Source organism: Hibiscus syriacus, unplaced genomic scaffold (assembly GCF_006381635.1).
Source record: "Hibiscus syriacus cultivar Baekdansim isolate YM2019G1 unplaced genomic scaffold, ASM638163v2 tig00112415_pilon, whole genome shotgun sequence".
Lineage (NCBI taxonomy): Eukaryota > Viridiplantae > Streptophyta > Magnoliopsida > Malvales > Malvaceae > Hibiscus > Hibiscus syriacus.
The window spans coordinates 2,315-26,549 of record NW_024063327.1 but is presented as its reverse complement, the minus strand read 5'-3'; the positions used below and the strand labels follow the sequence as shown (position 1 = coordinate 26,549).

Here is a 24,235-nt window from a genome sequence, read left to right as displayed (position 1 = left end):
CAAAATCATGGCAATCAAAGAAGACGGCAATCATCGAGTCTAAGGACCTATCGTCCTTAACCCTTGAAGAACTTATCGGTTCACTCCTCACTCATGAGATGATGCTTGAAGATGAGGTGGACCTTGATAAAGTTGAAGAGACACCAAAGGAGAAGGAGAAGAAGAAAAACATTGGAGTTGCTCTCAAATCCATAAAAGATGAGAGTGATTCTAATGATGATGATGATGACGAGGAAATGGCATTGTTTGCCAAACGGTTCAGAAAAATGATGAGACCTTACCAAGGAAGAAAATTCAAACGAAACGAAGGCCTCAAAAATGAACCAAAAGAGAAGGACCCAATCATTTGCTATGAATGCAAAAAGCCGGGCATGTCAAATATGATTGCCCACAATTGAAGAAAAAGGGTCAATCAAAGAATAAGCACAAGGCTCATGTGGCTACATGGAGCGATGAAGAAGGTTCCGATGAAGAGGAACAAGAAGTAGCAAACTTGTGCTTGATGGCATTCGGGGAAGATTCTAAGGTAACCTCTAACTCATCCGATTTTGATGATTATCTTATGATGAGCTATTAGAGGAATAATGGGTTGGCTTCGGACTATGAGAAATTATTTTTAAAATATAAAAATGATGTTTCAAAGTTGAAAAATGAAAATAAACTCATATCCAAAACCAACAATGATCTTGAAAGTAAAATCAAAGATTTGCAAATCAAACTAGAAGAGTTGAAAAGAAAAATTTAGATTTGCAAAATTTACTTTCAAAGGTCAATGATGATCATCAAAAGAAAATTGATGATCATAAAACTTCTTTTGATAAAGTTGGAACAAAACATTTTGAAAAAGGAGAAAATTCAAAATCCAACTTTGTTAGAAAAGATTTTAGAAACTACAATCATAGAAATCCTCAACGAACCTTAAATGGTAAAATCTTTAAAGTATATGGGTTCCTAAAGGACTCATTACTACTAAAGATAAAGATATCCTACACAAATGGATACCTAAGGGACTAGGATTTTGGAAACTAATGAATATGGACCCAAAAGAATTTGGGTACCAAAAATCAAAAATTAATCTATGTTTGTAGGGAAAGGAGCATTGCTACAAGGCACGAGAAACAAATTCAAATTCATGGTACCTTGATAGTGGATGCTCAAGACACATGACCGGAGACAAAAGCCGGTTCATAGAGCTTAACGAGGAGAAGTGACTTTGGTGATAATTCAAAAGGTCACATTGAAGGTATTGGTACAATAGTAATACTCTTCCATACAAATTAAGAATGTTTTATATGTGAATGGATTAAAGCATAATCTATTGAGTATTAGTCAATTAAGCGATAAGGATTCAATGTCTTATTTGAAATTAATGGTTGTAAAGTCATGACATTGCATCTAATCGATTAGCTTGTTGGTCATAGAATAGGAAAAATTTACATGGTGCATTTAGATTCTATTGATATGACTAATTTATGCCTAGTTGCTAAGGATGAGCATGATAGTTGGTTATGGCATAGGAGACTAGTCATGCTAGTATGAGTGTTTTGTAACGGCTAATTCAAGGTGATTAGTTCGAGGGTTGCCTAAGCTTAAATTTGATAATGATAAAATCTGTGATGCTTGTGCTAAAGGAAAACAAAAACGATTTCTTTAAATTAATGATGTATAACTAGTAGAGTATAATTGATCCATTAGATCTTTTTGGGCCAACTAGAACTACTAGCTTGGGAGGAAAACAATATGTATTGTCTTGGTAGATGACTATTTAGATACACTGGGTTCTATTCTTAAGTACTAAAGATGAAGCATTAGAAAATTTCATCACATTTTCAAAATAATCCAAATGAAAAGGTTACTCTATCACTAGTTAGAAGTGATCATGGAACTGAATTTGAAAATCTTGGATTTATTGAGTTTTGTATTCTAATGGTATTAGCCACAATTTTTCAGCACCTAGAACCCTCAACAAAATGGAGTTGTTGAGAGGAAAAATCGAACTTTAGAAGAAATGGCTAGAACCATGCTTTGTGAAAATATTTGCCAAAATATTTTGGGCGGAAGCCACAAATACCGCTTGTTATGTTGTAAATCGAGTAATGATTAGGCCAATTTTAAAGAAAACTCCATATGAAATTCTCAAAAATAAAAAGCCTAACATTAGCTATTTTCATCCTTTTGGATGTAAATGTTTTGTTTTAAACAACGGTAAAGAAAATCTTGGTAAATTTGATGCTAAAAGTGATGAAGGAATTTTTCTGGGTTATTCCTTAAATTCTAAAGCTTATCGTGTATTTAATAAAAGAACTTTAGTTGTAGAAGTCTATACATGTTATTTCTATGAAAATCCCCTTCCAAGAAGGATTCTTCTGTTAATGATGATGTAGGTATTGTACAAGCAATGACGTTAGACATGACGTTGGAGAATCATCATCAAAGGAAGAAACAAAGATGAGGAAACTCATGATCCCCTCGAGAATCCAACCATTGAAGAAAGGGAAGTATCTTTTCCAAGAGAGTACAACTATGTCAAGGATGGTGAAATTATAGGTGATCCATCAAAAGGGGTAACTACTCGATCTTCTCTTAGAAATATCTGTAATTATGTTGCATTTATTTCATGCATAGAGCCTAAGAACATCAAAGAAGCATTAAAAGATGAACATTGGATTATGGCTATGCAAGAAAAATTAAATCAATTTGAGAGAAGTAAAGTATGGACATTAGTTGAAAGGCCTAGTAATAAAATCTACTGTAGGTACTAGATGGGTTTTTAGAAATAAACTTGATGAAAGTGGTAATATAGTGAGGAACAAGGCTAGACTTGTTTCTCAAGGCTATACTCAAAGAAGGCATAGACTATGATGAAACATACGCTCCCGTAGCTAGGATGGAAGCAATTAGAATGTTATTAGCATTTGCATGTTTCAATGAATTTAAATTATATCAAATGGATGTTAAAAGTGCATTTTTAAATGGTTTTATAAAGAAGAAGTGTACGTGGAACAACCTCCAGGTTTTGAAGATTCAAATTTTCCGGATCATGTTTTAAAATTGACAAAAGTCTTTATGGTTTAAAACAAGCCCTAGAGCTTGGTATGAAAGATTGTCAAATTTTTAATTGAAAAAGGTTTTTTAAAGGAAAGGTTGACACTACATTGTTTTTAAAGAGAAAAGGTAAAGATTTATAGTAGTTCAAATTTATGTTGATGATATAATATTTGGTTCTACTAATGATGTTCTTTGTCAAGAATTTTCTAAGCTAATGCAAAGTGAGTTTGAGATGAGCATGATGGGGGAGCTCTCATTTTTCTTGGGACTCCAAATCAAGCAAAGAAAAAGATGGCATCTTCATTAATCAAGCTAAGTACGTCAAAGATATGCTCAAGAAGTTTGGACGGAAAATGGGAAACCTCAAACACTCCAATGAGCTCTTCAACAAAGCTTGACTTAGATGAAGGAGGTAATGTGTAGATGTTAAATTATATAGGTCAATGATTGGCTCTTTGCTTTATCTAACTGCAAGTAGACCGGACATTATGTTAGTGTTTGCTTATGTGCTAGATTTCAATCATGTCCTAAGGAATCACATTTACTAGCTGTTAAGAGAATCTTTAGATACCTTAAGGACACTCCTAGTTAGGACTTTGGTATCCTAGAGACTCTAGCTTTAGCTTGCATGCTTTTTCTGATGCGGATTATGGAGGATGCAAATTAGATAGGAAAAGCACCTCCGGTACTTGCCAATTCCTTGGAAATATGCTAATTTCTTGGTTTTCAAAGAAACAAAATTGTGTTGCATTATCTACCACTGAAGCCGAATACATTTCAGCTGGTAGTTGTTGTGCACAAGTTTTATGGATGAAACAACAACTTTTTGATTATGGAATTGAAGTAGGTACTATTCCTATCAAGTGTGACAATACTAGTGCTATTTGTCTCACTAAAAATCCCATCCAACACTCTAGAACTAAGCATATTGAAATAAGACATCACTTCATTAGAGACCATGTCACTAAGGAAGATGTAGTTATAGAATTTGTTGATACTTTGCACCAATTAGCGGATATCTTACAAAACCCTTAGACAAGGAAAGATTTGGACACTTAGGAGAGAATTAGGTTTGACCAACCTATCTTCACTTAGTGTTTAAAATAATTTTAGCACTTTTAATAAATCTTGAAAAATGCTTATAATAATAATTTTTGATTGCATTCTTGCTATTAGTTAGGGGGAGTTTGTGATTCTTAGTGAAAATTAATTTTATGTTCAAAAATCTATTAAAGATTAATTTAATTGTTTGAACATAATTAATTTTTGATATATGAGTTGCCAATACCACTAGAAAATATTAATTTAGCATTTTGTGCTTAAAAAAATCGGATTTTAGCATTTTGGTGCAGAGGGAATCGATCCCCCCCTGAGGGAACCGATTCCCCTTTGAAGGGGAACCGATTCCCCTTTGAAGGGGAACCGATTCCCCCCACAGGGGAATCGATACCCCCTGGGGTTCTGCTAAAATCGGGCAGAATAACCCCAAACTCTCAAAAACCCTCTTCCTCTCTCTTCGCCGTTTCTTCCCTCTAAACCCCTCAAATCTCCATTTTTGCCTCAAATCAACGATATTAATCGGAATTTGCTTCATAAATCATCTTCCAAACCTGTTGGAATCATTAAAATCGTGCAAACAACATCTAAATCCCCTCAATCTTCATATTTCAAGGTAAATTTTCTAAACTCTTTATTTCATTATTTTTGAACATAGGATTAGTTTCAATTAGTTCTAGGTTGAAATAGTGATCGGGCATTATTTAGTGATTAGAAACTAGATGTTACAACTAATTTCATCAAAAACACAAGAATTTTTCAATTTTTTTTAAATTTTCGAAATAATAAAAAAAAATATGTTATTTTTCAAATTATGTGTTTTGATTAAATTATATTGTGTTATGAAAAACTACATATATTGTTTCTCAAAACCATATTTTTCAAAAGTTTTTTAACAACTTTGCCCATTAGGATTGATTTAGAGAATCTTGAAATATTGAGGACTCATTTGAGTTTTGGGATTAATTGAATTGCAGACACTTGTTTTAAAATTGCAGGTTATTATATCTATTCCGATTTCCTTCACCATGTCAAATCCTAAACGTCCTAGGTCTTCATCTAGTCGTTCTAGTCGTCAACCAAATCCACCTCCAAATCCTCCTTCTATTCCAATTTCTAATCCCAATCCCACTGATCCTAACTTGACTATCCAAAATTCGTGTTTCAATCATCCTGGGTCTAGAAATCACCGATATTGGTATTATCAATATTTCGATTCTTACAAAATCCGGGAAGAACGTATTCCTTCTCGTCAAGCTTGTTAGCTATCGATTTTAAATATCTTCCCATTTTACAAGAATGGAAATTTGATAAACTATTGATCTTGAACCCATCGTTTACCATCAACTTGTTCGTATATTCTACTCTAATGCCGTATGTGTTAAAAACCAAGCTGAAACCGAAACCATAGGAATTCGTTCCTACCTCCTAGGACAATTCTTATATATTGACCCGGCATATATAGCCAATACATTTGGATTAGATAATGATGGTATTTCGAATGAAAACAAATCTTAGGTTCTCGTTATAAAAGAAGAGATAGTGCGAGTGTCTTAGACCTACATGAGTGTTTTCTTCATCTAATGATTTCTTGGTGGTTTCGACCATCCGGAGGTCGTTATTCTACTCTTAGAGCTTTGGATCTTTGGTGGTTACATGTTTCGAAAACCGTATTAAAATTACCTACCTCAGATTATTTTGCTGAAATTGTTGAAACCGTAAATCTTGTTCCTAACAAGAAACACTGTTCATCTCTAGTTTACGGTTTCTTTTTGAGTAATCTGTTTTCCAAAGTTGGGCTTAGAGTCGGTCTAGATGTCATTTTTCCTCTTAAGAAACAAATAAATCTTCTTTCCTTAACGAGAGCGGGATGGGTAAAGGACAAAGAAACCGGTGAATGGGTTCGTTCTTCTACTCCGGGAGCTAGTTCTTCACAAGCTCCACCCGAGGCTGACGAAGATCCCGAGTTTGAACAATTAATGAGGGATATTGATGAAGCTGAAGAAGAACCTGAACAACCCGAAGAGCAGCCCGAGGAGCAAGCACAACAACGCATCAAATGCCTCCATATTTTCAATCCTTTATGGAGACATTCGATTTCCGATACGCTACCATGGACTCGCGCTTTTCCTCTATAGAGTCTCATTTATCCACAATGGGAGCTCAACAATTAGAGATTCTTCGGGAGATGCGTGCAAACAATGAATCAACCAACGCTCGTATCAATGAACTCACACACGAGATGGCCGCTATGCGAGCCCGTTTTCCTCCTACCGATCCGGATGCTTGATTTTATGTTTAGCTTTAAAACTTTGAACAAAATGAATATTGTTTCAACATTTTGATTTGTTTGATTTTGTGGATTGTTGGATTTTGGATATGAATGGTGTGAACTTATATGTTTGGTGTTTTATTCATTTTTTGCATCATTTACATTATCATTAGCAATATGACCAATTTTGCCATATCACATTATTTATGAATATTGATTTATGAAACTAATGGCTAACCTCTCTTTTGATTGTGATCTTAGCAGCTTAAGCTTATAATTAATAAATCAATTGGCTAAATGATTTTCAAAACCTTGTTTTCAATGTCTTTTTGATTTAACAAAAGGGGGGAAGAATAAGTGTTAAATGTTTTACATGATAAATTGAAGAAGTGTTAAAGTAAGGGGGAGTAATTTCAAAAACTTGATTTCAAAAATCATAAAATTACTAAATTTTGTTATATCAAAAGGGGGAGATTGTTGAAACATTTTAATATTTCGATATAACAATTAAGTTAAATGGATTTTAAGATTTTCCAAATGATTTTCTAAGTATATTCGATATAACTATTCGAATATCAAAACATTACTCCAAATATTTCAAAAATCATTTTTGATCCTTACTTAAGTGTAAAATTAAGTTTTAATCATAAAACAATTTCAAAATAATTTTACAAAGTATTTCGAACCAATTCAAAGCCAAAAATTCCAGATTACTCAGAGGGAACCGATTCCCCCCCATAGGAACCGATTCCCCCTGAATGGTTTGGCTCTGAGATTTCCAGAATGCTCGGAGGGAACCGATTCCCCCCCAAGGGGGTACCGATTCCCCCCTGTTCAACAGTCGAAATATTTGAATTTTACACTTAGGGAACCGATTCCCTATGATAGGGAACCGATTCCCCCCACTGTCCAAGCTGTTTTATTAAATGTTTTCACACTAAAACGGCTATAATATCTTCTCTAATTATCCCCAACGTTCAGAAGTGATCCAAGGTGTATTTAAGCAAGCTTAGAAGCCATTGATCAACAACAAGAAACATCAAGCAACTAGAATCAAGAGAGAATCAAAGAGAAAGCATCAAACCTCAAGTTTGAGCATTTCAAAGCCCATTTTCATTCAATATTCATTTTGCTTTCAAGAACACTTTTTGTGCTCAATTGTATTCATCTTTGAGTGTTCTTTTCTTTGTTTTAGAATTGTGCAAACATCTTACCTTGTGAGGTTTTCTTGTAAGTTTGCAAATTTGTAATCTTCTCTTTGAGAAAAGAGTGTTCTCAAGAGTTGGGGTATACTCTTGAGGGAATTGTAAGGTTATCTCTTTGGCCTCAAAAGAAAGAACAAATTAGTAAATTTGTTGGAAAATCCTTAGTGTGGATAGCTAAGGTAGTGGACGTAGACTTTTTTTGAGAAAGTCGAACCACTATAAATCGGTGTGTAATTATTTTCAATTTTCTGCAAAAGCTTCCACAAAATTTTTATTGCCAATTCACCCCCCCTCTTGGCCAATTTCGTCATTCGTTAACTCAACACTTCACCATCAAGCTGTCCTACAGAAATCAGATTTCTTTTGAGGCCATGAATATGTCTCACTCCTTTCAGCGTCCAGGTGGTCTGGTTTGACAACTTTAGTCGGAGGTCTCCTTTTCCGACGATCTTCAAGGTTTAATCATCAGCTAGATGAACCTTCCCAAAATCACCACTTACATAGTTCTCCATGATTTCTAGGCATGGGGTGGAGTGGAAAGATGCCCCTGAATCCAAGATCCATGATTCAATCGGACTGTTGACTATCACTCTGAATTTAGATCTGCCACGATTTGAATATCACTCTGAAGTTCTCCCTCTAGACTCCGTGTGCAAGGCTGAGGAGGTTGATGCTTCACCCGATTCTCTTCGTCGAATTTCTTCGCTCAATACCAGATCCCGAACATCGTCGAATTTCAATTTACTGTTTCTTGACAAGCTGTTGACTGCTGTAATAGTAGCATTCCAGCTGTCTGGTAGATGATAAGAGAATTAAAGCTCGAACTTCATCATCGAATTCAATTTCCACGGAACTCAACTGGGTTGTGATTGTGTTGAGTTCATTTAAGTGTTGAGCCACTGATGCCCCTTTCGCCATCCGCAAATTGAATATTCCCCTCATCAAATGAACTTTGTTTGAGGCCGATGGCTTCTCATACATACTGGAGAGAGCCGCCATAAGACCCGTCGTGGTCTTTTCCTTTGCTATGTTGAAAGTAACATTGCAGAATAACGTCAGTCGGATAACTCCGAGGGCTTGTCTGTCGAGAAGAGCCCAATCTTCATTCTTCATGCCCTCTGGTTGTTTTCCTGAGAGAGCTTGATATAGATTTTTCTGGTACAGAAAATCTTCAATCTGCATCTTCCAAAATCCAAAGTCCGCACCATCGAACTTTTCAATTTTCACCTTCCCTTCGTCTGCAGCCATCGCTCCCACTCGAATCTGGCTTCTTTGGATTGTTTCTAACAATTTGTACGAACCACCGTGTATTATAACACCTCCGTCGAAAAACTCGTATCGCCGACAAAAATTTTACTATTCACGAAATTCACTATTCACGTGAATTGTAATGAATACTAACCTCGCAAAAATTGACAAAATTCACAACCAAAAGCTCTGATTACCAGTTGTTGGGAAATAAAACGAATACGAGTAATTTCCTTATAACCAGATTAGTGAGAATGCGAAATAAAAGCGGAAAAATAATACCCGAAATTGATAACGGAGTTCAACCAATTTTGCCTACCTCTCCAGACTGCTACAGATCTTTTACTAAGAGAGAAAATTTACAAGTATTTACAAAACACTCACTACTCACAAGAAAGCTCTCTAGTAATGGGATAAAGAAATGATTTTTGGGATTTTGAGATGATTTTGAAACTAAATGGGATAGGGTATTTATAGTTGAAGCTTGAGGACTAATCTTATAAATACACTAAACTTCAATGACTCAATTTGGTGATTATCCCTTCAAAATTTCAACAATAAACATGCCAAACTTTGACAAAACAATAGAAGCCGGCTGCTGCCATATTTCCTTGACTTTAACAAAGGCCCCATGTGATTTAACGTTCCTGGCATTATTTCCTGGATAACACTCGTAATGTAGAGACATTAGAACAAGGACCGCTGAAATTGATAAACGCTCATCTCAAATGGAAGAAACAACAATTCTTTACTTGTCTCTTTCCCTTGTCTTCTCCTATGTTTAAATATGTTGTTTCAAATAAAGAAACACTGCAAAAACATCCCTCCATGCCCACCTTCACTCCCCATACTCGGCCACCTTCACCTTCTCAAACCTCCTTCCCACCGTTTCTACCATTCTCTTTCTCAAAAATATGGTCCAATCTTCTCCCTTCGCCTCGGCTCTTGGTTTGCGGTGGTGGTTCATCTTCCACGCGGTGGTGGTTTCATCTCCACCCGGCGGAGAAATGTTTCACTAAGAACGATGTAGTTTTGGCTAATCGTCCCAAGTTTATCATGGGGAAGTACTTGGGCTACAACTACACCACACTTACATCCCCATCCTATGGCGATCATTGGCGCAACTTACGTCGTATCGGCGCCATTGAAATCTACTCATCTAGCCGTCTCAACGCCTTTGCAAGCGTTCGATTGTTGCGTGACTAGCGTCGAGGGTTTGCAAGAGTGGACCTCAAGTCCATGCTTCGTGACTTGACGTTCAATAATATAATGAGGGTGCTTGCGGGGAAAAGTTACTACGGAGATGAAGTTATGGATGACGATTAAGCGAGCGAATTTAGGGAGATTATACCAGAGGCGGTTAGCTATGGCGGATCGGGAAATCCTGCAGATTTCTTGCCTGTGTTGAATTGGTTTGGAGGGTTTGAAAAGAAGGTGAAGAAGCTTGGGGAAAAGATGGACGGATTGATGCAAAAGTTGATAGATCAGCACCGATGTAAGAGGCTGGACAATAATAAAAATTACAACAACAACAATAATAATAGTACGATCGACCACCTTCTTAACTTGCAACAATCTGATCCTCATTACTATACTGATGAAATCATCAAAGGACTCATGTTGGTAAGTTGGAATCTTCTTTGTTCAAGTTCCATCGTTTCAATCATCAAAACCCATGTTAATATCGATAGGAATCTTTATATCACCATGTCAATAACAAGCATGAATGCTGTGCAGGTGCTAATATTTGCAGGAATTGATACATCAGCGGTGACCTTAGAATGGGCAATGTCCAATTTGCTAAACCATCCAGTTGTATTGAGGAGCTCTAAAGCTGAAATAGACAGTGAAATAGGGGAATAAAATCTAATCGATGAATTGGATCTCCCAAAGCTGAAATATCTTCAAGGTATATATGTTCGAGACTCTTAGATCATACCCTGCAGCCCCTCTTCTGCTCCCACACGTGCCATCTAGTGATTGCACCGTTGGTGGATACGATGTTCCGCGTAGCACGATCGTGTTGGTGAATGCATGAGAAATTAGGGGGGATCCAAAATCATGGGAGGATCCAACAAGTTTCAAGCCAGAGAGATTTGCGAATGATGAGAAATTAGGGGTAGATGATGATTTATGGACACACAAGCTAATGCCATTTGGGTTAGGAAGAAGGGCATGTCCAGGAGCAGGGTAAGCTCAACGAGTGGTGGGCTTAACCTTAGGAGCATTGATTCAATGCTTTGAGTGGGAAAGGATTGATGGCATGCCAGTTGATATGGTTGAAGGAAAAGGAGGCACCATGCCAAAGCTCACCCGTTAAAGGCTTTGTGCAAAGCTCGCCCCATTGTGGATAGAACTTTTTATATTAATTAGTTTAGAGTTTTTATTAGAAAAAGTTAAATATTTTTATTGATTGTACGTAGTTATAATGATGAATACCATTTTTTGCGCAATTCGTCCTATTTCATTAGGGGTGTAAATGAGACGAGACATATCGTGAGTTACTCGAGATCGACTCGAACTCAAGCTCAACTCAAATTCTTAACAAGCCGAAACGAGCTACTTGATACTCGACTCGAAAAACTCGTGAGCAGATCGAAAATATAATATATTAAGATTTTATTTTTAAAAAAATAAATTATTAATAATATTAACATTTATGTGTTGATTTTTTTTAAAATACAATAAGGCTTTCATGTATTTAAGGTTCATATTTAAGTTTGAGTTTGATTATTCAATCTTGTTAAGTTTAAGAGTTTTTTTTATTGAACTGCTCACGAGCTTCAATTCAGGATTTCGAGTTTGAGTCGAGCTTAAAAATTTTAAGCTCGCGAGTTTTCGAGTCGAGTTGATCTCCATTTCAGAGCTTTCGAGTCGAATTGATCTCAACAATACTCGAGCTCGACTTAGCTCGTTTACACCCCAACCGGATTAAATGGGATGAGTACGGGTTTCACATGTGGTAAAGGTAAAAAAATTGGAGATAAAAATTAAATAAATAATGTCAAAAAATATTTATGCGTTTCACTAAATAGTTATTTTTAGTCTCTATTTTTTTTAAGTATTTTGGTTCCCAATGTTTAATTTTAGAGCAAAATATTGCCTAATGTTTGACTAAATAGTTACTTCTTCCCTTATTCTTTATTGAAATATTTTGTTACCAACGTTTCAGTTTATGACAAAAAGATTCATATTTTAGAGCATTTATCGTTTTTAGAATTTTTTTATCATTATACTAAAATTAAACATGTCATGGATAATGGTACGGGTGTGAATATGACCTTGTATCCCTTCATCGTTATCGTCTCGCATTATTATTTGTATTTGGATACTATGTAAGAACTTTATTTTTAAAAATTTTGATATCGCGTTGAAGTTATATTTTAATTTATCAACTATAATATCATGATAATTATTATTATTATTATTAAACACTTTTATGTCTGTAATACTTCTAATATCTTGTGATTTTATAAATTAATCAGTAACTTAATTTATGTCATATTTTATCATAATAGTATACATTAAAAATATGTGCTATAATTATGAATTTTAATTTAATATCATACACACCCTATAGGTATAATAACTCAAACTCGAATCTTTAAAAAAAAAAAATCTTTTTACCATTGAATTATAAATCATTAGTTTTATTATTTGATTAAATTTTTTAAAAAAAACTATAAATAAAATTAACACATGCATTGAGTCACGAACTAGTTTAAACAGATTAAATTGCATAAAGTTAGTAATCTTTGCATTCTAAATCATAAAGGTGAAATTATATTATTAAGATGGTCTCTTACTGAGTTTTAAAATCAATTTTTTTTAAATTTTAATCATAGTTATTTTAAATAATTAAATTTCATAAAATATATTTAAAAATTATTTGATTAAATTTTTTTAGAATTATTTTTATATTTTTATTAATAATAAATTTTAAATAATAATAAGTTCACATTAAAAGATTTTGATAAAAAATTCAGCAATGAACAGAGAATAAATAATTAAAATAGTATAACTAGGGGTGATTAATGAGTTGAGTAGCTCGAATTTGACTCGGTAAAAACTAGACTCGAGACCTTAACGAGTTGAGTCGAACAAAGTCCAACTCGACTCGATAAGTTCACGAACATCTCGTTAATTTTTTATTTTAATATATTTGTAGATTGTTACTTTGAAGCTTAGACTTTAAAATTACTTCATACATTCTTTTGATAGTTTTTTTAATTAAATTTACTAATTTATGTTTATATTAAGCTGGGGTGATGTATGAACGTCTAACTTGGTGTGATGGCGTTCTGTGTAAGGCAAATGGGGAGCTTCGTCTAATGTTCTTGGATCAACGGTTAAGTTGGGGATTGATTTTTCGGTCATTACGGGCATTAGAATATCGTTGGAAGTTCTAACTGAAGAAAAGGAGTTGGGTGCAGGGGAGTTCATGGTGGAAGGCGACTCAGAAATAGCTACGGATTGGGTGGAATTTCCACCTCATCGGCAATGGAACGGTGGTCTATGCTTCTGGAAGTGTACAGACTGAGGCGGAAAATTGAGTTCATTCATCTCAATCATTTTTATTTTTTACCGAAGAGGAAATGGCTTATTCTCTCAGGTGGGAATTGAAGGTATGCTTAGAAGAGAGTTGGTCAAAGCTTGGTGGTAAGTGACTGGGGTTCTGGTTCTTTCTGTGATATTTTCTGATGTGATTGTTAGTATTGATAGTTATGATTTTGGTTTTTTGATTGCTGGAGCTATATTGTTGGGTGCATGGATGCTGAAAATTTTTTGGCCATGTGTGGTGGTCTTGTAGCTGGGTTATAAGCGAGGTATTATAGTGTTGTATTTTGTTTAGTTTGGTTTAACAGTCGAGTTTGAAGATTTGTTTTCCCATGGGTGTGAATACTCTTTTCTCCACATAGTATTAAGGAGGTTTTTAACAGGCTCATATTCAAGGTTAAGGCGTTTATGTTTAATAAATAAATTCTTTTTGCCCAGAAAAAAAGAATAAATTTTATCTATAGTTAAAAAAATAAAGTAAATTTCGGTTAACTTGATGAATGACGAATATCGAGTTTAACGAGTAACGAGCATAATTAATAACTAACTTAACGAGCAACGAATCGAGTCAAGTAATAAAACTTTTTAATGAGCACAAATTAAGCACGTCATAACTCGCGATCTACTCGCTTGATAAACTGTAAGTATAACGTATGCAATGACGTCTAGCTGTAATTCAGATGCATGCATTAAGAAAAAAAGAAAAGGACCCACAAGGACGCACAACGGTGAAAACTCACCTGCTTGAGGCCCCATGTGCCTCATCAGAACAAGATATAATTCTTTAAGATAATGTGAAAAAACTGACCACCACATAAAGGTCATCCACTTAAACACTCATATTCCCACTTACGTATAAAGCAGTTACCCCTGAAATTGATAAACGCCCATCTGAAATGGAAGAAACAACAATTCTTTACTCGTCTCTTTCCCTTATCTTCCTTCTCGTTTGTTTAAACTTGTTCAAATCAAAGAAACACCCCAAAAACCTCCCTCCATCCCCACTTTCACTCCCCATACTCGGCCACCTCCACCTCCTCAAACCGCCTGTCCACCGTTTCTACCACCGTCTTTCTCAAATATACGGTCCAGTCTTCTCCCTCCGCCTTGGCTCTCGGTTTGTAGTAGTGGTATCATCTTCGACCGTGGCGGAGGAATGCTTCACTAAGAACGATGTACTTTTGGCTAATCGTCCCAAGTTGATCATATGGAAGTACATCGGCTACAACTACACCTCAGTTACAGCCTCATCCTACGGTGATCATTGGCGCAACTTACGTCGTATCAGCGCCATTGAAATCTTCTCGTCTAGTCGTCTCAACGCCTTTGCGAGCATTCGGAAAGATGAGGTCCGGAGGTTGTTGGTGAAATTGTCGCGTGACTCGCGTCGAGGGTTTGCAAGAGTGGAGCTCAAGTCCATGCTTCATGACTTGACTTTCAATAACATAATGAGGATGCTTGCGGGGAAGAGGTACTACGGAGAAGAAGTGATGGATGACGATGAAGCGAGCGAATTTAGGGAGCTTATAGCACAGGCGGTTAGCTATGCCGGATCGGGAAATCGTTCAGATTTCATGCCTTTGTTGAATTGGTTTGGAGGGTATGAGAAGAAGGTGAAGAAGCTTGGAGAAAAGATAGACGGATTGTTGCAAAAGTTAATAGATGAGCACCGGTGTAAGCAGCTGTATAATACTAATAATAATAATAATAATAGTACAATCGACCACCTTCTTAACTTGCAACAATCTGATCCTCATTACTATACCGATGAAATCATCAAAGGACTCATGTTGGTTAGTTGAAATCTTCTTTCTTCAAGTTCCATCGTTCCTATAATAAAAAACCATGTTAATATATATAGGATTCTTTATATTGCCTTGTCAATAACAAGCATGGTCATTTTGCAGGTGCTAATATTTGCAGGAACTGATACATCAGCAGTGACCTTAGAATGGGCAATGTCCAATTTGCTAAACCATCCAGTTGTATTGAGGAGGGCTAAAGCTGAAATAGACAGTGAAATAGGGGAAGAAAATCTGATAGATGAATCGGATCTCCCAAAGCTGAAATATCTTCAAGGTATTATATTTGAGACTCTTAGATTATACCCTGCAGCCCCTCTTCTGCTCCCACACGAGCCATCTAGTGATTGCACCGTTGGTGGATACGATGTTCCGCGTGGCACGATCGTGTTGGTGAATGCATGGTCCATTCATAGAGATCCAAAATCATGGGAAGATCCAACAAGTTTCAAGCCAGAGAGATTTGAAAATGATGAGAAATTAGGGGGAGAAGGTGACTTGGGGACTCACAATCTAATGCCATTTGGGTTAGGAAGAAGGGCATGTCCAGGAGCAGGGCAAGCTCAACGAGTGATGGGGTTAACCTTAGGAGCATTGATTCAATGCTTTGAGTGGGAAAGGATTGATGGCAACGCAATTGATATGGTTGAAGGAACAGGAGGCACCATGCCTAAAGCTCATCCCTTGAAGGCTTTGTGCAAAGCTCGCCCCATTGTGGATAGAACTTTTTATACTAATTAGTTGGAGTTTTTTTTATAGAAAAAAGTTGTATACTTTTATTGATTGTATTTAGTTATAATGAAGCAAATGGAATAATAACTTCTGAAGCACTTGTATTGGGATGTTATTAATACATGTTTTTGCGGAATTCGTCCTATTTTATACTAATATTTTAACACGTTTTCTTATTAAACGTTTTTAAGTCTTGTTCGTCTTAATATTAAATGTTTGTTATTTTTCTTTCTTTTATTTATGCTAAATTATAATTAATATTTTGAAGTTTATTTTAAATTTTAATTATATAAATAAAAAAATCAATAATAATAAATAGAAAATAATAATCAATTTTTTATTCTCACAAGTTAATTGTATAAAGATTTATATGATTTAAATTTTGAAATGGGATGATTTTACGTTTTATACTCTTAGCAAATCATAAGATGAGAATAGAAAAAAACTTGACGGGAACTAATGCAGAAGTAGCATCTCAAACTCGCCCAACCCTAATCTAGGATAAATTACTTAGTGTCGATGGCAACAAATGGGCTATCACGATTGTAACGAAACGAATTTTTGGGTCAACATTCGAGTGTTGAATCAAGGTTCAATTGAATTGATTGATCATAGAATGGAGTTTCCTTGGGTCAAATTTGAGTATAATCGTGTGAGTAATCATTTTAATTGGTGATAGAAGAGGGGTTTGAACTTGAGATGAAGGAAGAGGGGACCTAGAGGGCAATTTTCTGAATAAAGAAAATTGTGCCTAATTTAGTAGGATTTTAATCTAACTTGCTCTAACTTTATGGGGCAATTTGCATAGCCCCTTTTTTCTTCTCTTGCCTAAACTTTATCCTTCATAGCTCTCCATTTTCATCTTCCTTTATCTATTTACTCAAGCAAAAACTAGAACAAAGCTGCAATCTTTCTTCTTCCTCTACATCAATCTAAAAATCCAAGGTAAGAATCATGATCTATGAATTATGAGCTCCAAGATAAGCTCATCATCTTCTTCTATAGTGACCATGAGCTCATTCTGGGTTTTACAAAAGCTTAAGCTCCAAGAGTTCCTCCAATATTTTCATTCGAATTATATGTAACCTAATTGTTTTTTAGCCAGTTATAATAATCATTTCAATGTCGAAATCATTTTTGTGGCTTTGGATTAGTGAAAGTGTTGTGTGAAAGCCCCAAGGGCAAGAGCAGGGAGGATTCGGCTCTAGGTGAGCTATAAAGGTTTTGAATTGCTTAGAAGTTGAGGTAACACACCCTTGACTCCACCTTACTACTTATAGATCATATACATTAGTTTGTTTGCTTGTATTAGGCGGTTAGAGCATATTGTTTGGTTTTGGTGTTCATAGATTGTAGAGAAAGATTTGGACGTTAGAAATAAATGAATATTATGTTTTTTATGATCCCTCAATACTTCTATAAGCTTTATTAATCAAATTAGTCCTTGAACCAACTGTTTTGGATGAGTTTGGGTTGATTTTCATGTGAAACAAGCCAATTATGAGTTTGAGTATTGGTACCATATGAATTAATATCGACACTATTATTCAAAGGGAAAAAAGTAGATTTTTTTAAGGGGTATCGATGCATGTTCATAAGGTATCGATATTGTTCGTTTTATATCAATACCAAAGACTTGGTATCAATATTGGGGGTATTTTAAACCAATATTGGGGCTAGTTTTGGTAGCAATACTTAAAGGAAGTATTGATACCACATAGGTGAGTATCGATACTCAAGGCATGATATTGACAATAATGATTATTAAGTAAACTTTAAGGCTATTTTAGGTACCGGTATTCAAGGAGAGTATCAATAGCTATGTGTCGGTATCTATACCATCAGTGGAATTTGGTTAATGAACATTGAATTATCTATAAGAGCTTGAGAGTGATGAGTCTATCAATTAAAAACTTAAAATTGGAAACTTAAGAATATGTGAATGATTAATAGCATGGAGTTTAATGATGTGTTGAAAAGAATAAGAACATTATGATAAGAGGTTTTATAAAACTTATGTCTTTGCTTGATACTCAAGAAATAAAGAGGACACTTGAGTTATTTATTTATGACGATCGTCTGTTGTGTTTGATGGGTTATTCGGATATCCTAAGAGTCATTCCAAGTCACTTAAAGTAATGATAGTCGAATGTTGATATAATGCTCTTGTGACCTAAAATCATTCAGATATTCTAGAGTTGTAGATTAGTTGGATGTACGTTCTTAATGCGTATGTCAAACAAGTTTTAGTTGAGGTATTTATCCATCGAGGGGTCATTTGGATGTGCGTTCTTAATGCATGAGTGACCCGGGTCGCATCCAAAGTATCAACGTTGTGGGCTAGATGAGTAGGAGTGTCATATGTTATGATAACCTTATACTCACTACTAGAAAAAACCCCTTTGATGACGTGCAATGCGCGTCATCTATGGGTGCAGATGACACACAAATTCGCGTCATTGAAGCCACCGACATAAATATCAGATGACGTGCAATTGTGCGTCATAAATCTATGGCGCGCATTTATGACGAGCATTGTGCGTCATTGAAGCCCCGTCATAAATGAAAATGACACACATTTTTGTGTCATAAATTTATGACACGCATGTATAACTTACATTGCGTGTCATTGAAGCCCCCATCATAAATGAAGATGACACACATTCGTGTGTCGTGATTATATTTCGTAAATTATATATATTGTAGATTGACAAATAATCAAACTAAATCACATTTAATGCCTCATAATACTAAATATATATATCATTTTATATATAAGCAATCCATTTGCATACAATATATTCACATTAAGTTATAAAAAATATTGTAATCATTTGTCGATACAAGGAACATATAAAAACAAATTAAAAAACAAAAACCTGATTCAGCCATTAATCACACAGTAACTTCATAATCCTACTACAGTAAACTTGAACATCTAAAAACTAACAAAAGCAAAATATATTCATTCAAAAGTTGAAGGAATATAATGAATACAGAACCTTTTACAGCAAAAACTACCATAGTCTCATCTGCATCCCCCTCTTTGTTCTCTTCTTCTATCTTTTCAGAATCAAAAAGCAAACCTCCAGCTTTCTCCAAGCGTTCTTCTAGGGAATCTTCAAGTAACTATGAGAAGTATAAGAAGCTCAAAGTTAAAAAAAATATTAGAAATATGTGAACAAGTATGAAAATGCGTATTTAAGTGGAGTACAAATAGGATTCAGTATAGAGTTGATGGCAACAATAACCCTTTTATTTTCACTAATGGAAGGAGAATTATATCTGTTAAATCCATATATAATTATAAGACCAGTTCAGCAACTCACTCCCCAATGTATATCTTTCTGGTTTATCTGATTTGCTGTATCCTGGCAGCTTCCAATAAGTGTTACAACCTCTACATCATCATAAATGGAACTGGGCTGTCCAGAAGAAACTGCAAGGAAACAAAGAAAACAATATTCAAACAACACCTCTTTTGCATACGTAACATGCAAAATATGAACAATGAAAATGGCATCACCTTGAAAGTTAATGTGTTCATTGATGACCCCAAGCATTGTAGTGGATTGCGTTTTATGCAAATATTGCAACAGAAGATCATATGAATATTGTCGAAGTGATTGACAACAAATTCAGCAGTAAATGAGGAAACAAATAGATTATTTTCTTATCTATTAGCAGTTACCAAAGAAACAATTTAAGGCTTTTACCTGACATATTTTGATGTTAACATTAGACAAGTACGATGATTAAATATATTGTGTTTTACTAAAATTAAAATTAAGCACTTACATTATATAATAAGTAATCGCAGAACTGGGATTTTTCTATCTCCTGATTAAGTGAACGGTCTGTTAATGCCCTTATTTCACTCTGCCTAAGAGAATGAAAAAATTCCATCTTCTGATAGAAAAAACATCTAGGTAGCAGCATTATATAAGAGAAAAATGATTCAAACCTTCAATATATAATTGTATGCTATTGCACCCATTGAAGCTAAAGTGATACCCTCACAGTTGTCAAGCTTAAGAATCGTTATCATTGGTAGTCTTACAAACTTCATAGAAAGCGGCACTAATTAGAACTAAATTAACCATTTGCAAAAACTGACCTCAAGAGATATGTTAGGACAATATGAAGAATTCAGAACATGGAGAACAGAACAAGAGCGAGTTATTTTTTGCAATGTTTCATCACTAACACACGAACAATTTGACATGTCTAAAGAATCTAATTGAGGGCAAGAAGTCACTGCGGAACGAATTACTGCATCTGTAAGTTTATGGCATGCACTTATATCAAGCAGCTGTAAAAGGGGGCAATTAAGGGCTGCTTGTGCCATATTACTACGTTTCAAGGACAAACTCTTTAAAAGTGGGAACCTGCAAAAGATCAGATGTTAGCATAACGGAAGAACAGATTGACATCAAAATATAGTTTACAATCAAATCTAGATTTTGCTTCACCTGATGGATATGCGCATCACACGGTATTTAGCTACTTTCATATCACATAACCTATCATGGTTAATAAGTATCTCTTAACCACCATCATCGAGATTAGCATCATTCACATCCAAACTCCTTAACATACCACACTCAATCAATACATGGAAAAAAGCATCCCCTAGTAGCCCTTTTCCCAATGTTAAAGCCTTAAGATTTCTACCAATCAGAAATTTTTATACACATTAATAAGAGGTTGTGCAAAATTCATTTTATTAGAACGTAAAATATGTCAACAAAATATTATCGTGATGAATGGACAACTTTCATAACAAGAAGGTGCATGCTAGGAGTGCCACTCAGGTTCACTTCAGTGGAATTTGGATATCTTTGACAAATGTCATTAACTACAAGATCAAAATGCAACGTTATTGCAGTATGGCATCCAGTTTCATTACATCAATGTACCATTTTCTCTTGCAAAATAATATTATAATCGAATACCCATATAGTTTTATTATCTAAAAAATAGTGTCGACTCCAAGCAATTTGTAAACTTTGTTTGGAGTAGATTGTTTAAATAAATGAGAACTAAGTAAAGATATGAGAAAATCTGAGACTCACATTGTTCAAGAGATATATTCCAGTTTTCCAAGTTCAAACACCTCCAAAAATCCTCATGAGCACTAGCTGATCGCCATTGCCTACAAATCATGGCAGCATTACAAAGATTACGTTGATCCAAGAAGGAGAACACGCAAATAAACGGACGAGCCCTTTGTTCCTGTTCGTTCATTTAATTAAACGAACACGCAATTTTGTTAATGTTTATTCGTTTAATAAATAAACGAACATAAATGAACTTCTCGCTAAACAATTTACGAATGATTTATTAAACGTTTGTTTGGTTTGCAGTCTTAGCTATTATCATTTCATTAAATCATAATAATATCAATTTAAACAAACATTTATAATTTACAATTTTTAAAACAATTTCAAACAATAATGTCCAAATTTATTTTATTTTAGAATTAACATTTCAACTACAATTCCAAGGGTCAATATTGCTCACACTACAAATGGCTACATAATCAAAATAAAGAGAAAGGGGAAAAAGTGAGACTTACCTGATAAAGCTTCTCCGGATCACAAGGATCTGGTTGTTTCAGAAATATAGCATTAATGGCCGACTTCAGTTTTGCCCATGTTTCCTCCTCAAAATTTGTAGGCAATGTCGGTTTTGCTACAGAGAGCTAGGAGAAGTTAAAGTTGAATCAGAAACCCTTATGAGTATATTTTCAAAGTATTATCATTGTTAGCAAATGCAATGCTGTTCTAGTTTCTTATAATTAGTTCATATAAACAATAGATAACCAGATTTGCATAGAAAACCAAAAATACTTCAAACCTGATTACAGTTCCTTGCAAGTAGACTTATTAATATGATATATCAATACCTGCTAACTAAAATCCATATTTAGCTGTTTGGAAAGATGAAGTAACTTATTATACTTATGCAAGCACGCATCAAATATGCTAACAAAGAAATAGGTTTCAATTTACACAGCCTAAATGACATAATCCAATTTTAATTAATTAGTGTTAGCTTAGTATAACAGTAAAAGTAATAAACATAAATTTGCCTATCCTAAGATCTTAAGACCAAACAAAATCCGTAGTTTCCAAAATTCACCTCCTCTAATCCCCAATTTTTTCATTCCAAAAATGACCCAACAACCAAAGCCACTAAATTCCTAAGATCAAATTATCTAATTAACTGAAAATAAGAAAATCTTATATAAAAAAAAACCCAGATAATAAATTATACAACAAATGAGATCAATTAAAAGGAAACACAAACCTTTAACGAGTTTGATGATGAGATTTTTGGTGGGTTGAGGTGGGATAGCTTTTTTGCGAGATAAATTAGCGGCTGCGGGAGTAAGGGCATCGTACTTGGAATGATAGTCGAGGGCCATAGACGAATGGTCGAAAACCAAATAAGAAGAAGAAGAGGGTCGATTTGTCTGTTTAAAGTTGTAAATGCAACTAAACAGAAAACAAAAGAAAATAAATCGCACGGGCATTAGCGAACAAGAGAGTGGGATCATTGTGAGGACGAGGCGGAAGGAGAAACGGTGCCGCGGTGGAAGAGACGGAGATCCTCGAGTTCATTGGAGGTGGAAATGGGCGGCATAGGCTGGGGATTCAACTCGGGCCTAACAAGAAGAAGAGAATTGAGATGAAAAGAGGAAGAATAGAGAATGAAAGGAGTGGAAAACATTAGGCGTGTACTGATTATCGAGGGGGGAAGAAGCAGGAAAAATGAAAATTATGGGGAAATTAAAATATGAATTTAGAGATAACACACAATTAAAAAATGTATTCTGTTTTTGTAAATTTTTTGGATTATGACTATTAAATATGACACACATTATTGTAAGTCATAAATCGTTCATATTTTAAGAAACATGACATTTTTTTAATGACACACATTTTTGCAAGTCATAAATTAGCGTGTGTCATCGTTCGTGTGTCATTAAAGGTATATTTTCTTGTAGTGACTATTATAATACATATGTAGACACCCATTTTTGTTCGGAGTTACTCTAAGGATTTTTATTATATAGTATATAAATATATATATAGTTTTTGAAAAATATATAGTGTATATATATATATATATATATGGTTTTGAAAATATATAATGTATATAGTTTTTTAAAATCTATAGTTTTCATATATATATATATATATATATTTGGCCACTTCAACCCTAAATCGAGAAATGATCCTCTTCACATGATCTTATCTACTCATCATATGACCTACTCCGAGAGATATATATATAATATATTTGGCCACTTCAACCCTAAATCGGAAATGATCCTCTTCACATCTTATCTACTCATGATCTTACCTACTCCGGTTATTATGATATTATACTTACCTTGAATCCACTCAAAAATTTAAGATTAAAGTTCTTATTTAACCAAGCTCAAAAATTTTAATTTGGAACATAAACTTTTCCGGTTATCAAACAGAAAATTAAACAAAAACTTTAAACCAAAACTAAAAATAAAATTTAGAACACAACCTTAAATCAAAATTAAACACAAAATCTCTAGGTTTATATTAAACAAAAATATAACACCATAGATCAGTACAACACAGTCGACCGATTAGAATACCATACAGAACCACCAGAGTGGCTAACTAAAATTTTGCTTTTTAACTTTCCATTTAAACAACCGTTTGTAATACTCATGCTTAGATAAATCAAACACAATTTAAATACAAGATTTTACATCAGGAGCTCCCAAAAATAATAATTCAAATCATACAGACCACTGTTTAAAATAAGTTACAACTACATGCCCTCTAAAGAAAAACATGAGGCACACTCTGCACTAGTATGATCTGGATAACTGCGGGCAAAAAGGTCCTCAGACTTTTCCTCGACTAACATACGTAAGGAAACAAATTCCAAACGTTGAGCTAACTAGCCCCGTGTCACACTAACAACTAAGTCATACTAAAAGTGTTCATGACATGCTGAAGCTAATTGATAAACTACAATGTGAGTATACTTGTATACTGCACTCTATACTCTATAATAGACATCATGGTGCGATTGAGAGTTTTGTATCTAGGAGCTCACACACCCCTCTAGTCTACCGAGGATGGTGCTCAGAATTCCTGCATCGGTCAACACCCTCGATTAGTCCACTCCTTGAGTGTCGGAGCTTGCGCTCAAGCTACTCAGCTTAAAGTGCATCGCGCACAACCTAAGGATTTATCCGGACTTATTCTATACTTCCAAATGAACTCGGGTGTCCTGATCGTTTCCCGAACATCAATCAA

At 34.8% G+C, this 24,235-nt stretch overlaps 3 protein-coding genes and 1 pseudogene across 3 annotated transcripts in view; 3 read left to right on the top strand and 1 right to left on the bottom strand.

The window, feature by feature from the left end:
* LOC120179426 (myosin-2-like) overlaps positions 1 to 7,776 on the bottom strand; it is a 34,688-nt gene extending 26,912 nt beyond the window's left edge. The window contains exon 1 of the mRNA XM_039185026.1: positions 7,770 to 7,776. The gene's annotated coding sequence lies outside the window, so the exon portion shown is untranslated. The remainder of the gene's footprint in view (positions 1 to 7,769) is intronic.
* A 1,804-nt stretch (positions 7,777 to 9,580) lies between these two features.
* LOC120179432 lies at positions 9,581 to 10,273 on the top strand (annotated as a pseudogene).
* An 11-nt stretch (positions 10,274 to 10,284) lies between these two features.
* On the top strand, positions 10,285 to 13,369 carry LOC120179423 (cytochrome P450 81E8-like). The gene is made up of 3 exons (XM_039185023.1): positions 10,285 to 10,452; positions 10,567 to 10,675; positions 13,140 to 13,369. The coding sequence occupies exons 1-3, from the start codon at positions 10,285 to 10,287 to the stop codon at positions 13,367 to 13,369; spliced, it is 507 nt and encodes a 168-aa protein (XP_039040954.1).
* An 891-nt stretch (positions 13,370 to 14,260) lies between these two features.
* On the top strand, positions 14,261 to 16,018 carry LOC120179431 (cytochrome P450 81Q32-like). Its single transcript, XM_039185028.1, has 2 exons — positions 14,261 to 15,179; positions 15,294 to 16,018. The coding sequence occupies exons 1-2, from the start codon at positions 14,283 to 14,285 to the stop codon at positions 15,927 to 15,929; spliced, it is 1,533 nt and encodes a 510-aa protein (XP_039040959.1). The 5' UTR covers positions 14,261 to 14,282; the 3' UTR covers positions 15,930 to 16,018.
* The last annotated feature ends 8,217 nt before the right edge of the window (positions 16,019 to 24,235 follow it).

Bases quoted from the DNA above. Each gene is read 5' to 3' on its own strand.
- LOC120179423 (XM_039185023.1), top strand. From the start codon at position 10,285: ATGGACGGATTGATGCAAAAGTTGATAGATCAGCACCGATGTAAGAGG. The intron at 10,453-10,566 runs GTAAGTTGGAAT...AATGCTGTGCAG, and splicing joins TCATCAAAGGACTCATGTTG to GTGCTAATATTTGCAGGAAT. The intron at 10,676-13,139 runs GTGAAATAGGGG...GTTCTGTGTAAG, and splicing joins CTCTAAAGCTGAAATAGACA to GCAAATGGGGAGCTTCGTCT.
- LOC120179431 (XM_039185028.1), top strand. From the start codon at position 14,283: ATGGAAGAAACAACAATTCTTTACTCGTCTCTTTCCCTTATCTTCCTT. The intron at 15,180-15,293 runs GTTAGTTGAAAT...GTCATTTTGCAG, and splicing joins TCATCAAAGGACTCATGTTG to GTGCTAATATTTGCAGGAAC.